This window comes from Numenius arquata, chromosome 6, assembly GCF_964106895.1.
Source record: "Numenius arquata chromosome 6, bNumArq3.hap1.1, whole genome shotgun sequence".
Taxonomy (NCBI): domain Eukaryota; kingdom Metazoa; phylum Chordata; class Aves; order Charadriiformes; family Scolopacidae; genus Numenius; species Numenius arquata.
In genome coordinates, this window is record NC_133581.1 from 19,219,029 (window position 1) to 19,234,456 (window position 15,428).

At 36.0% G+C, this 15,428-nt stretch overlaps 1 protein-coding gene across 3 annotated transcripts in view; it reads left to right on the forward strand.

The window, feature by feature from the left end:
• SOX6 (SRY-box transcription factor 6) overlaps positions 1-15,428 on the forward strand; it is a 372,917-nt gene that overhangs the window by 126,603 nt on the left and 230,886 nt on the right. For all 3 annotated transcript variants that reach the window (XM_074149713.1, XM_074149714.1, XM_074149712.1), the window contains one exon: positions 13,420-13,663. In XM_074149713.1, coding sequence (XP_074005814.1) covers positions 13,424-13,663 — 240 coding nt within the window. In that variant the 5' untranslated portion in view covers positions 13,420-13,423. The remainder of the gene's footprint in view (positions 1-13,419; positions 13,664-15,428) is intronic.

The window sequence follows — 15,428 nt, forward strand, 5'->3', positions numbered from 1 at the left end:
AACTGTAACTTGTGACATGGTATAGTAAATTGATAATGACAAAGCCATAGAAATAAATGCAATTCTACATGTCTCTTTAGTGAAATAAATCATTGTAAGGAAAGATTTCTTTGTCTGCTAGTGAGAAAAGACTTGTTCAGTTATGAATGTGTTATGAATCTGATTTGAGATTCATCTTTTGCTACAAGTTATACCTTTCACAGGGAACTGAGAGGGCTGGAAATTCAGTTATCTGTGCTTTTACTTCCTTTGTTTCCTTGGGTTAATTCAGTAAACTTGCTGTGTCTCTGTTTCTTGTTTTGTAAAGTGGAAGTGCTGAGAGAGTTGCTTAGTAAAGGTGAAGATATTTTGAGATTTCTGGAACATGAGAAGTTGTGCTGATTGCCAAATATTAGACTGCTTCATCACCTTCTATGAAAAAATAACCAGGGTAGAGTCTCAAAGTACGGGAACCTCTTTATGGAGGTGCCTCCTCTTGGAGTTTGCCCCCTCTGCTGAAAAGGTGAGAGGGCTCACCCCAAACCTGCCTCCTTCTTGGGGTGGCCCTGTGCCTCCCTGCCAGCCTCCAGTTTATGTCCTGGTAGGGCTTTTGCCTGCCTGAATCGACTCCCAAAACCTCAATGACCAAAAATGATTCAGCAGAAAAAAAAAGAAAGTGCCTTTGCTTTCTCTGCTTTTTTTGCCCTTTATTTTTGCCTGCTCAAAGGTAGGCTGACGGGCACCTCCCCTGCTCCTGTCATCTCAGCCCTGGTCTGTGTAGTGTTAATGCCATGGAGAGGCTGCCAGAGTGGTTGTGTGCTGAGGACTGATGTGGCCTAGTATAATTAGCACAGAGTTTGTGCCTGCTGTGCTGGGGGTCTTATGTATTTGGATGACCCCCGTCTCTTTCATGACCTTGCTCCACAGGAGCTGCCGGACTGCAGTGCTGTGCCAAGTAGCAACATAAGAATTCATGTTCAAATTAAAACCTAAAATTGTTTTTGTTTCAGTAGCTCGTGTTTGATTCTTCCCAGGATTATTGTCTGATATTAGTGCTTATGCCAGTCGGAGAAGTAATTTTTGTTATTTTTTTGAAAGTGTTTGTCTGTGTAAGTGAAGAGATCTCGTTATTTTGAATCAGTTCGAGAGGAATAGATTGAAAAAGTACAGAGGGCAATGCGTACAGTCTACCAGAATATACCTTACCATTTTTTGCATTTCTCTGCGATGAGTGTTTGGAAGAATATTATCATGTCATATGTTCCCTGGTAATAATGTAATGATTGTCAGTTTTTCACTGAAAACATGGAAATTTCATATTCTATGGGACCCAATGTACATTTGCTATGCCAAGAAAAGTTTTTAAGGATATCTCTTTAGCTGTGAATAAAGAGGATTCAATGAACCTCAGTACAGCTGCTCTGATTTACAATTTCTTGAGGATCTGACCCATACTTAAAAATCTGTAACGATTCTATGTCTGTGTTGGAATTCCTAGATTAAACGATACAGTTCTTTTAAATTCTATTTGAATTTGGTTTAGAACCACAGACACTGGACTATCTTGTCGATGGCTGATGGTAGGGATGATAGCCATACCAGCTAAATACGTCTGTAAAGCTGTTAAGTTCTGTATGGCAATGCTTTTGAAATTGATAATAGAGCTCTCAACAAATGTCTGTGAGAAAATGAAACTATTTGAATCTGGGTTTAAAAGTAATAGGCTGCATATATTATGTACTGTTTGCTTGTCTATTATAAATTATTACCAATAAACCTAAGTGGGAAACTGTTACAAAATATAGCCCTGAGCAAAAATTGACACTGTTTGAGAAGACAAGACTTCTTTACAAATGCAGATCGTATGTTTTATCCCTAAAATATAGGAAAAAGTGGGTCAGAGATGAAAACCACAACAAGGTGCTGTGTGTTTCAATGGTAAACATACAGCCTCACAAATTATAATAGATTATTTCAGTATTTTAGCTAAAATCACTTGGAAGGGATCTAACTGAATTTACGTGGTAGTAGCAAAAATGTTTAAAATCACTGACAATACTTTAAGTTTTCGTTTTAGACATTTTTTTATTTTCTAATTATTTGGGGACAACTTCATTTGTCTGGGCCTTTGGTTTGTGTGCTGGTTTATGTTTTTCTTTGTATTCTGATAGTTGTGCTTTGTGATGTTCTTTGGTACATTTAAAAATGCTAACAGGGAACTTTGAGCACTTGGAGAAGTGGAGCAATTCAGAGCCTGGGCACTCTTCACCTTTACCCTTACGATTGATTTTGGCATGCATGTTTCCTTCTTGCTAGGGATCAGATACTGTATGACATAATATTCCATGAAAACAGGGTAGCTGAGGGTCCTCAGTTATTGCAAATTATTTCTTCCTAACAATTTTATAGTACTTTGCAGAACTGAAACCAAAAGACAGGGAGACTGTAGTTTCAGAGCGCTGTATGCAGAGAGTGCACGCTGCTTAATTTCTCCAAGCTGCATGATGAAGTGGTGTAAGTTTTACCTGTGACAATTACTTTCTAATGTTCCCTGATTCTTTTCAGTGCCTAGTCCAAATACCCTAATTAATTCCTTAAAAATACAAAACTTGCGTTGGGGAACTGGTTAATATTAAACAATATTTTTTTTTGTTTTTTTTTTTTTTTTTGTTTACTAAATAACAATGAAAATACTTGATATTGTTAAGTATATCATACTAAGAATAAGACTACGAATAACAATAATAATTAGTTATTTAATTTTTTTTTAAGGCAGTTAAAATGGTAGATATTACATTTGCGGAACTTGTGAAAGGATAGGAGGTTCAAAGTCTCAATAAAATGAACTTTAAATTGTTTGCACTTCTTAATGACAACTGATTGGCTTAATTAATAGAGGAGGCAATGTTTTGTTTTACTTTATTTGAATTCTTAGACTGCTGCAGTTGTTTCTCTTTTGTCTTCCTATTTTCATACTGAAGTAAATTAACATTAAGAAAAAAGGGTCCCATCGACTCCCTCACATGAAAACTTGCACAACCCAAGCACTTGGAGAGCTTGGGGGAAGAAAGGGAGAAGTTGCTGCATTGTTGGTTTTGGCCACATTGCCAATCAAACAGGGGTATTTCTGAAATAGTTCCTGTGTAGTGTCAGCTAGGCATAGTATCCCCTGTAATCTTTTTTTGAGCAGTATGCTGCTTCACACTACCCTGTCCTTTATCCCAGTAGTAGCTGCTGCTCACTGGTAAATGAAGTGGTTCCCGCAGGGGTCTGTAACATATTTTAGGGTTCCCATTGTGCACGTATCTAAAGGATCATATTGTGCAAGTCTTAGTTCAAAACAAAGAAATATTGTGCACAATGCTGCCTTGTAAAAGCCTGTTTGTAAGGACCATAACAAAAATCAGAATTTCTCAAAGTCACAGGAAGTGGGGCATTTTGTCTAGTTTTGGTTTATCTGATCAAAACGCTTGTGACTTCAAAATTGTTGTGAGTCTTTGCTACCTTCCTCTGTTCCCACTCACCCATATCCCAATCAGTCTTCCTAAATTTGCTGCTTATCCCCTTGAAAACAATGCCACAATTCAGAATGCCAGCTAGAGTGTATAAATATTCTAGTACAGCGGAAAAGAAGGTGCTGCCTCGTACAATACAGTGTAGTGCACAAGAGCGAGCATCAACGGCCAAAGCCCGTGAGCAGGTTGCAGCTGGAAAGCCCAGCCTTTCGGTGCTGCACCTGAGCTCCTGGGGAGGCAACGCCTGAGACAAGATGCAGGAGGTGTTCCCAGTTATGTGGAGCCTGCATCTTTTCCTTAATGTCTTCTGCAAGGCTAACCACATATTTAAGCAGTCCTTGTGCCTGCTTTACCTGCAAGGGTTAGGATTGTATCAGGCTCTGGTGCAGTTGTGCAGGGTGGAAAAAAGCTGCTTGTCCCTTACTGCTACTCTTGAATATTCCTTCAGAGAAAAAGCGGTGTCAAAGACCAATTCTCGGCTTTGCATATTTTGCTTTTCTCTCTTCTTTTGTAACTCCTCCAACACTGGTAAAACTTTAAAAAGTATGTGAAGGTGATGTGCATAATGTGATGTACATAGTAAATGTACAACAACTTCGTGAATGCATTGGTAGTGACTGTAATATTGATACAGAAAAGGTAATCCATCATAACACTCAGCAATGCAAGTTTTCCAGAGGAATTTAAGTTTAGCTTCAATTCTATGAACCAGATGAAAATATTTTTACAAGAACATATCCTACCTAGGACACTCTTTTATATTTTATAGGATGCCCTGAGCTACTGTAGATATAAAACACAATTTCTGGTTATGAGATCTCTGCATCACCAAAATGCACATTTCACTCCTGAATATGTAGGCCACTTGCTGAATAACCTAAAGAAATATATGGTGAAAATGTTAGTTCTCGTGTATTCACGTTACCCCCTTCAAAGGTTTTCCTCAGGTTTTTAATATCCTGAAAGTCCCAGTTCTGAGGCAGTCTGCAGTTCAAACTTCATTTTCGGTTCTTAGAGTGAAGTCATTTAAATAAACAAATAAAAATGGCACGTCATGCATAGCTTGTGCCAAAGTACCCCATGTGCCAGTTAGAGTTAATTTTTATGAATCCTCACATATATGAGTTTATAATAACAACAATGCAGATACGTATGCTTGTCCCTAGCTTCTCTGATGACACTTGCAGTACTTTACAATGTGCACGAGTAGCGTCCCAGCACGGTTCTGACCTGTGTTTATTTTTGGTATTTCATGAATCACCTTCTTTAGCTGTTTTTCTTTTTCGCTTAATGAAAGGCATATAAATCTTATTGCTAAATAACACTGGGATATTTGATAGTAAAAATAAAATTCCTTCTCCTTTTCTTTGTGAATAACCAGAGGATATGTTTACCCTTTAAAGAAATTTGATTTGATATTTTTGTTATGTTTTGTTTTCTTCCTGATAATTATGTTGGCACTTTGCTGATCCCTAGTTGTGCATTATTACAATGGAAGGTGACAATTTGATTGTCTTCAGTTGGAGAAACAAGTAATTTTATATTCACCAAGCTGTCAGGTAACAGTACTCACAGTACTAAGAGCTCCTGGCAATGTGGTTTGGCACCTGTATTTAAGTGCTTTGATGCTTGCGTAACCTCTACTGAATCAGAAATATTTTGCCTGCTAGAAATGTTTTTAGGCTTGTAGTGTAAGGTTTTTATTAAAGAGACAATCCGTAACTGAGCTGCAGAGACATTGTTTCATGTTACACGGAGGTACTAATTAGGTGACTTAGAGCAACTGGCTACAGGTGAGCCTGAAATTGATGCTTCATTTCACTGTCTACTGAGCTGATCCATTTGACTTAAAAATGAGAAGCAAAAATGTGGAGAGCAGGGAGGAGAACGGTGAAGGAGGGGAGAGAAATCTGACTGTAGATAAAGTATTTCTAAATTAGGTGGTGCAGAGAAATGGCACATGACCTTTTGTTTTCACACCTGTAGGACTGAAAATTAACTGTTTAACTCATTACATGGAATCTTAAGCACCACCTGAAAATTAACTGTTGGAGGAAAAAATATAAGAATACTGTATCTTACCAGTGGTGTATGTATCTCATAGAGTATTGATGGGATTTAATGAACCTTTCAGGAACTTGCGGTTTAAGTGTCTTCAGGAAGATTTCTAGTTATTAGAACAAACTCTTAACTGGCTTTTGAAGGGAAAAAATAAACGTACTCTTGTATTTTTTATAAAATCTCAACTCAAAATCTAAACATGCTAAAATAAATTCCTCTTAGTATTTTTAGGCATGCTTTATAAAAACCATTTATATAATCATTCAGCTAAACAATTAAGTAATTTTATTCCATAAAAATATGTGAATTAAAGCATATTTATAGCAACCATTGTTTTTTAATTTTATTGTTAATGATTGCATTTATTTATATTGTATATTCTGTTACTTGCTGCCTAAAAAAACAAATCCTAATAAGTTGCTGATGGATAAATTCTTGGCACGCTCACTCTTGTTCCCATAGTTATTGGTAAAGATAACGGGAAGTCAGTACTGCCTTTTTTCTTTTTCCAACAGTAAGAAATTGGATATCCACAGACACATGGTGTAGTCATAGGACTTTAAAGGCAGTCATCACTGAGAAGCTAATACCAACCAATTAAACAGAGGTGGTTACATGATGTAACATTATCAGGAGAAACAATTCATGAGTCAAAGCATTCCAGGGCATATGAGCTCGAGTCCAAAGAACAGTCTCAAGCTGTTTAAATAAAGTGACAGCAATATTGTCAGCTAAATATAAACTATAGAAAATATTAACTACAGTGACTGAAGATGAGCACACCCCAGGTGCTAAATGACTATTCTTTCACTGCCCTTTACTGCATTCAATGCGAATTCGCTAACTTAGGTATTTTCAGTGAACGCTCCTGGTAGTTAATAAAGAGAACAGAACGTTTAACTTACTAGAAAGGTAGGTTGTATTTTTGGCATTTTATGAATCCGAATAAATGCTTTGGATTTTTACTGAAAAGTCATCAGGGGCTCTGAGGCTGTTTTGCTGCATCCATTTTAATATTTCTGACAACTAGATGAATAGAAAGGAACTTGTTCCCTAACCCTAATATTTTTTGTGGCTGCACGGCTGAGAAGGTCACTGTAATGGCAGAACATAAGAGAAAGGCTTTCCAAAAAAAGTTCCAAGAACTGTTTAGCTCTCACATCGTTTGATTACAAATGAGAACAAATACCATAAAAGTTGTTCCAAACTCTCTGAGCTTTGAGGAAGTCTGAATCTGAAGTCAAACTTTGTGCTTTGTGTTCGTATCTATTAGCAGAAGTGTAATTTGTCTGGATTGGAAAAACAAAAGCAAGAATAGCTGACTGTGTATCTTGGAAGCCGTGGGTGTATTTCTTAACTTGATGCTTATTTCGGCTAGAGATTTGGGTGCTCCATTAATGTTATAGCTGTCATTTCTTGAATCATGTCTGCTTCCATCCCTTATCCATCTCTCTCTCCCTACCCGCCCCCCAGCCTTTTATTTCCAGGGGTGATTCCTGTGACTATCATAAACTTTCTAATCTTGCAATACTGTTTATGATCTATATATAACCAATTCTTGGAGTATTCCTGCAAAATGAAGACAAGAAAGAGCTTGAGGGAGTTGAGCTGATTGGCCGAAGGCCTTGCGGTGACCCGGGGCCAGGAACAGAACCTGGGAGATTATCTCCCATTGCTGCCTTGTCAATTTATATGGGGTTTGTGCATAGGGATTCATGTCAGGGTGTGGAGTCCCAGGAGAATGGAATATTTTACTAATTGTTCATTTCTGTTATTAAGGCTCCTTGAAAACAGACATGAGATTTCATAATTTTAGGAAATAACTGTTTATTCTAAAATGGCAGACAGATTACGGCATTAGATTTACAATGATTTGCATTACTGAGTTATGCCTACATAACATTGTTTCACAGGGGCAGAGCTGCAAAATATTTTGGCTATTGGCAAAGCATTTTCATTTTTATTTAAGTCTGTCTGAGCACTACTGTAACTGGTATCTTTATACAGCAAAAATAAAAATCAGTTTTCCTGAATGTTTGAAGTATGCTAAACTGGTTCGCAGCTAGAAAAAAGTAAGTTGTTTCAGTAAGTTCTATATGTCAGTGTACCCCATTCTACGTCAGGCCTGTACTTGTATAGGTGAATTTGCACTGCAATACGGATTGCATGAAGGACGCTCTTGAGTTTCAGAAGGGGTTTGAGGATCCATGAAAGACACAGGACCACCAAGTGATGAGGTTTGCCATAAGTATGAAAGAGAAGGATACTGTGGGCGGTGCAGGCAAAGAAGAGTATACAATGCATTTAATTTAGCCCAAAGCTGAGTGCTGATTTGTAAGGAAGGGTCCTGTAAGTCACGTTTAATATTACAAGAGCAGTACGCTTATTTGTTGCTCTTTTAGAAGATGGGGAGGGCTAAGATGCTGTGGCTGAATTTAACTTTTTATGAACACCAGGTTAGCATAAAAGTGTAGAAGGAAAAATTTAAAAGGTTATGAGTACATCCTTAATTTATTTAGTTCTGGAGTCACCAAAGCACTTAGACACGTGCTTAACTTTTTGAAACTGAGTAGTCCAATTTGAAATTAGTCGACTGCTTGCATACTTACAGTTAATCATGCACTTAAGTACTTTAATCTGGCACTTTGGGGAAAAGGAATGGAGACTGTTAATAAAAGCTCTGTAAGTGAATGTATTTCTAATCTAATCTGATTTCAATCTACTGTTGGAACTGTAGACCCGGGTTATGTCTACACTGAAGTCACTAAAGCAGGCTGAATTAGTCCATCTGAGTACCATGCTACTGTAGTTGGAGTGCTATCAGAAATGAGCTTGTTTAAAATTAGTTTGGATATCTCAGCATTACAAAGCAGTCATTTATGTGGCTGCAGTGTAGACATGCCTTTAGGTTTATGAATGCTTTGTGAGGGTGGAGCAGAGCAGAAGCTAGAGTCTCCGGCCAACTACAAGTCTGCCCTGCCGTATATCTCGTTGTTATTGCTTAGTTTATATGTTTCTGAAATAGCGTCTGGGCTATCACATTGTTGTTATCTGTGTTAATACTTTGTGGCGTGATTCTAAAATGTCTAGCAGCTAAAGCTCCAGGTCTAGCTATAATTTCCACTGTAACGTTTAATCATTTGAGCAGTCAGCAGGGGTGGAAGATTTTAGACTTTGGAAGCCTTTCATGTCAGGAATATCATCTAATTGTTTTGAAAAAGAAGATATACATTGTTTGAAGAATTTTAGACAGTTGAAAAGCCTTAGACCAAAAAGAAAAAAAAAAGAGAAAGTATTATTATTTGTATTTAGAAAGGTAAAACACACACTGTCTGTAGGAAAAAAAGAAAAATGATGCTTTCAGAATCTGACTGGCAGTCTTCGTTAGAGCAGAGAGAATTTCTTCTCTGGATTAAAATAAAAAATCACATCAGATACATAGAGAATGGAGCTGCATGGGATGTGTTTAGTTTTACGTAGATAAAAAACCCTTAGCAGTTCAATTTTGGCTCTACTACCTTGGTATTGAGGCTGACTGAAGTTGGGGTCTAATTCCTCAGGTTTACTGAGGTTTTGATAAATGATCCCATTCTTTTTCTGTCTAAATTTCCAAATGAGACAGAGTTTATTCTAGTTTTGGAAAATCCAAATCAAGATTTATTTAATTCCCAAAGTTGAGTAGGTGATAGGACTTCAGATAATTAGAGGCTCCTTCAACTTTTTTTTTTCATACCCATTAGGTATATTTTCCACCTTTAGTGATTGCTGTATTCAGCTAATCTGTCCATTTAACCAAAGCAACACTTTCACAATGTAGTTTTCTTTCTGATTGTGTGCTGTGTAATCAATATACTGATATAATGTGAGTGTAATTTCCTCTCTTATTTTATCTCCACTGCACAGTATTATAAATAAACAGCTAAAAAAGAAAAAAGAAAGAAAAGCACCAAACAAATCTGTTGCATCTTCTTTTAAGATTGTACCACTGTAGACACTTGTTCTAGTAAAGTAGAATTGGACCCACTTGATTGCATTTAAATTTTTCATGCTTCAGCAGTTTGTCTGGGAGCACAGTAAAGAAAACCCCCCGAGCGAGGATAGTTTAGAATAATAGAACTTGATTTTGTGTATTATAGCGGCACCATTTGCGCTGCTGTAGTTAGGGTTGTGTCAGCACTTCCATTATAAACCCCTGTTTGCAGGGGTTATAACTAGAGAGATATTTTTTATCAGAAACTTTTAAAAAAATCATTCAAGTGAATTTAATTGATAACAGGAGAAAAAATAAAATATAATGGAAATTAGCAAATTTCTGATACCTTTTACAAGCCTTATTTATTATGAATATTTTTTTTTTCCTCTTGCAGGGATTTTAGCAAATACATTTTGAATATTTTAAATGTGAAATTGGGAAGTTGTTATGGCTTAAAATTTGACTGCTATTATCATACTCATACTTTAACATTAAAACATTTTAACACAGCAACCTGTCCTATGGTTTAACGTTATCATAAAGATAAATGACTCAAATGGGCCAGATTCTTCTCCCTTTGAATTTGATGAGACCTTGGAGTTATTGGCCAAACTCTGCCTTTGGACTTCCCATTTAAGCAAAACCAAACAGGTAACGAGTAAAAACCTGCATGAAGTAATTGATTGGATAACACTCGGTTGCGGAGTTTATATTTACTCTATTTTACTGATTATAAACCCAGGCATAATCAATATTTGGTGCATAACCTGTCACCCTCAGAAGACATGTACACATGAGGTGTATTGATTGAGTTAATGATTGCACTGGGAAAAGAAGGTGTAGGGCTTAATCTAGCAGGGTCCTATATCTCTGTCCCTTTTACCCCAATGTTTAAAATGTAGCAACCAAAAACATGAAAGGTACCAGTAAGTGCTGACCTCTGACCATAATTAGTGCGCTAAATTTTGCCATTTTAATAAAGGTTTGGGGGAAAATAGAAGTGAAACACCCCCCTAAAAATTATGTCAAGAGGAGAGCAAGTGCCTGGAGGCCTGCCTGAGCTTGTCTTTCTTTTCAGGCTCCAGGACTATAGGTAACTGAGCAAAGTGCAGTGTGAAAACGTGTTTGACCATAATGCAGCAGTGGAGAAAAGGGATAGGTGGAGCTAGAAAGCATTTGAACCCTGCTCTTGGTCCATTCTCTTAGTCTAGTACAAAAAAAAGTTGCTGTGCATGTCTTGAGATTATTAGTGAATGCGACTTTGTCAATATAGTTTTTTTTTAAAGGTTAACAGAATTCCCTTTTCTCTATGTAATCAACATAAACAAAAGAACATGAATAGAGATTTTTATTTAATTATGTTTAAAACATCATGAATAAGAGGAAAGTATATTAGAGTATGTGGCAAAGAAAAAGTGTTTCCTCTACAGTGCATTACCAGTAGATAGCTTTACTGAATGGTCACTTGAGGAAACACCAAAAGCCTGTTTATGAAATAGAGGTGAAGCCTTTCTAGACTAATTATATTCAGCATGTAATTTCTAAACTTCAGTCTGAATTTTGATTTTCAATTAACATTCCCAATTTGAAGATAATTTTCTATTTAATGTAATTGCAGGAAATAATTTATTGGCTGATTAAGACTGAGGGCCCAGCCTTCCTTAAGAAAACAGTCCCTTACAAACCAGCCTTTAAAGCCAACTCGTAGCTTTGGACAGATTCAGCCTATTTTTGCAGCTGCAGAGTTGTGTTTAATTAGGATTGTGCACTATTATTCATTGGTGCAGTTTGTAGTTGAAATTATTCTTAAGAGACATTTTCATTTCTAGTTTTGTGTCATGATTAATTTATAGTGAAGAAACAGCCATAGCTATTGCTTTTCACAGAAGCTCGTTCAGTTTGAAACAGGAATGAGATCTGTTGAGAAGGTGAAAGAAAGGAAAATCCTTTACTGTGACTTTCGGTTTTCAGGTCTCGTTTTCAAATTGCATAGAGTGTGGACTTATATTTTCATGTGAGTGATTACATTAACATGACTAATGAGAAAATGGAAAGTAAACCTTTTATTTTATCTTGGATCATAGTAATTATGAACCAGAACCTTTTGAAGTACGTACAGTAATGCCGGTTGCTGAACTCTTGGCATGTTCCCTGTAGCATCAACACAAATTCTTTAGCATAGTAAGAATGTAATACATGGTTTAAATTCCTCAGTTCTGCTTGTTGGCAACGTTAATAGCAGACTCCCACTTACACTTAGGCTCCCCTAAAGAAAACACAAACCTTTTTTTCCCCCACCGGTATCGAGTTTAAGAGGCAGGATTATCTCTATTTACAGAATAGTTATTCTAAATAGGTATCAGTGTTTTAATACGTTTCAAAGCACTTCAAAGCTTGTAATACTTTCATATAGAACTGTACATAATTAGATTAGTTGATCCTATATTAATTTTTTTTTTCACTGTAGGATACTAAATCTGAACTCCCTCATTAATTGTGAGAAATTTAGCATTAGCTGTTAAATCCTACGTGAAACACAGGCTGCTACATAAAAACTACTGTTTAAATTGGAATTAACTTAATTATTTTTCTTTGCACTTGATATTTCCTTCACTGTAATATTCATGAAAGCATGTGACAGATTTGTAAATTTAACTGTTAGTCTCAGATTTCCAGACCCTTTAATCAGTATTTATTTGTCTGTAGAAACAGTACTAGCAAGTTAATGATTTGCTAATTTGAAAAATGCTCATGTGGTTTCCTATGTTAACTGATTTGTGCATTTTTAAAGAAATGGTATGAAATCAATTATTGTTAAAAAGCAATTAAGGTGAAGATCGTATTCCTCAGTTTCTCAGCAATTTCAGTGTCAAGGATATTCTAAAGTTACTAAAACCTGGGAAAATGGCTAATATATTTTAGGTGTCTTCTTTCAGGTTTATTAATGATTGTTTTAACAGTTGCAGTTAATCTTATTAGAAAATTTAAACAAAGTGTTTTCAGATTTTGAGTTGAAGTCAGTTATATTTTCATCTAAGTGCAGAAACTGTGGTGAAAACTGTGTTTGCATACGAGATGGTAGTAAGAGGCCATTATTAGGAAAAGACATTTAACATAAATCAATGCATTTATTCATTACACTTTTAAGTAATTTAAAGTAATTTGTTGGGCTGTATTCTGTACTTGATGCCTAATATGAAATGAAACATAATTATTTTAGATTTTAGTTCAAACTGTAAAAGATTACTCGGATATTATCTATCCATTCAATAAATCGTTCAGTTTTTGAGCACTTTTCACAGGAACATCTCAAAACACTTTCCAAAAGGTAAAACTGGATAAAACCTGTAAAAACAGGTTAAGAGCAGATGCAGCTTTAAACAAATAGCAAAAGGACTGACTTAGCGGAATTTGAAATGGTTTTAAAAATTCTCATCTGTGTAGAAAACATCTGCTTAGAAGGAATGAGGTTAGGAAAGCACAATGGACTCTCCCATTTGAACATTTGCTTATAACCTTCAGATTGCTCATGGGATTAAGAGTTTAAAGACTTGAATTCTTATGCAAAATAAACATGAAAATACCAATAAAATCACTATGTTCTTATGGCTGGAGAAAATGATATTGTTTGACAAGTCTAAATGAATAGAATGACATCATATAACTTAACCCCGACCTTGACTTGACATCAATGAATCCTTTATCATGGTGTTTTGGATCTAGATCCCTCAAACCTGTACTTCCTAGAGTAGTTTTGTTGACTGCATATGATTAATTTTTAACTGTTATAGGCAAGTGTGGTGTGTTTAGAGGACTGTTTTGAGTTTGGTTTTTTTTTTTTTTTCATTTAACACAAATGTTTTCTTTTTGTCTGCTTTTCTTGTTTTGTAGAAGTATGTCTTCCAAGCAAGCTACCTCTCCATTTGCATGTGCAGCGGATGGAGAGGAAACAATGACCCAGGACTTAGCATCACGAGACAAGGAAGAGGGTAACAGTGATCAGCATGCGACCTCCCGTCTGCCTCTGCATAATGTAATGCACAACAAATCTCACTCTGAGGAGCTACCAACTCTTGTCACGACCATCCAACAAGATCCTGAGTGGGATGGAGTCATCTCAGCCCAACACAGAATGGTGAGTTTCACAGTTCTCACAGTGGCTTTCTAAATTAGTATTATAAAAGTCTGTTCACTTTCATTTTGAAAGACATGTTCAGTACAATCCTTCATGGGTGTAAAGCTTTTTAAATGTTAAAGTGTCAGTGTTAGTAATAGATCAACATCAATATGGTGTAATTGTAAATTACAGTTGTATAATCTTCTTAAGTATACAGGTCTATATGAATGAGGTCATTTGATGAGTTCACTTTCCGAAAGGAAATGCATCTATTTATCATGTTTTCATTCATACCTTGATTTATGTCATAACCTCTCTAGCTCATATATTTAAGCATTAATTTCTGACAGGAGGATGTAGCTCACAACTGTTTGTCATTGGCAAAGTGTTGTGCTGAAGGAAAAAACTTTAATGTATTTTTTCTTACTTGTCTCTCATAAATAGAACCCACAAAATCTAGAATATTATAGCTGTACACAACAAAGAAGCTGGCATTTTAGGTGACACAAACATCCTGCTGTATTAATGGGAAATTACAACTTTTTGTGGAGGGGAAAGGTGTTTATAAGTAACTATGTCATGCTCTTCTTTAGATCACTGGTTTGTATATAGGTGGTGTTAGCATTCTGCATGTCTGCATTCTCTTCAGTAGCCTAGATAAAATTATTTTGCAGTTGTAATTCTGTCTCTGCCTCCCCAAAACTCTGCAATAAACGGGCAGACTGAATGAAGACTGAATGGCCATAGCATCTCAGTCAATTTATTTTCCTTGCATGTGTTCCTCAGGAACAGAATTAAGGTATGTGGAGCAGCCAGGTGTTCTGTAAATTTAGAACATCATAATTCCAGACTCCATAAAGTGATTTTCACAGACATTAAATTCACACAGTTAGTTTAAAAGAATACCCTGCCTTTTCATGAAATTTATTCTGTATTTTTATTAAATGTCTATGAGTGGACTTTTTTTGGCAAGTCTTTACTTTTTTTTTCAGTAGGAATCAGCAGCTTTCAATAAGATTAAAAAGCCATTGTAGAATTTTTTTTGACATCACTAACAATAATGAACTTATTTCAAGTTTGACTAGAGATAATAATTCTAATGCATTAATCAATGTAGATACTGGAATTCTTCATGCATCTTGTGATGCCTGGAGTTAACTAAATAATAAAACTACAATAATATCTATTTTGTTAATATAGTACCTTTTTTTTTTCTTTCTAAAATCCAATTAATTCAAAAGATCAAACCAAACCGGAAAAATGCTACCTAATATGTAATGCACAATTTAACCCAGTGCAGAACTTTCCATCAGTCATGGCAACTGTCAAGAAGGCAAAATTTCAACTGTAAAAATGGCTTTAAAGAAAAATAATTATAGGTTAGTAATTTGGCAAGGTCAGTTGTAAATTGTATATATGGCTTCTATGCAGAATTCTCAGATGGAACCTCATTTTGGATGGAGAGTCACTCTTTTGTCCAAGTCATGTGATAAGCACATCAGAATTATTTAAACTTCTATGTTATCAGGAAAAGCTGAATGCAGACTAGAAAGTATTGATCAAGTTTTTGATGGAAAAAATAAATCTGTCAGTTCATCAGCTACTTTCCTGTTTATTCAGAGGCAGGTGTACTCTTGGAATTTCGGTCTTAGGGCACCAGTAACATTGAAAAAATGACTGTGTCCCAGAGAGAAAGGAACTCCTAGCCTCTAGGAGTCCCTCAAAGCATTTATTTTTGTTTCAGGCTGTTCCTTGGACCTGCAGCAATGCTTATGCCAAAATG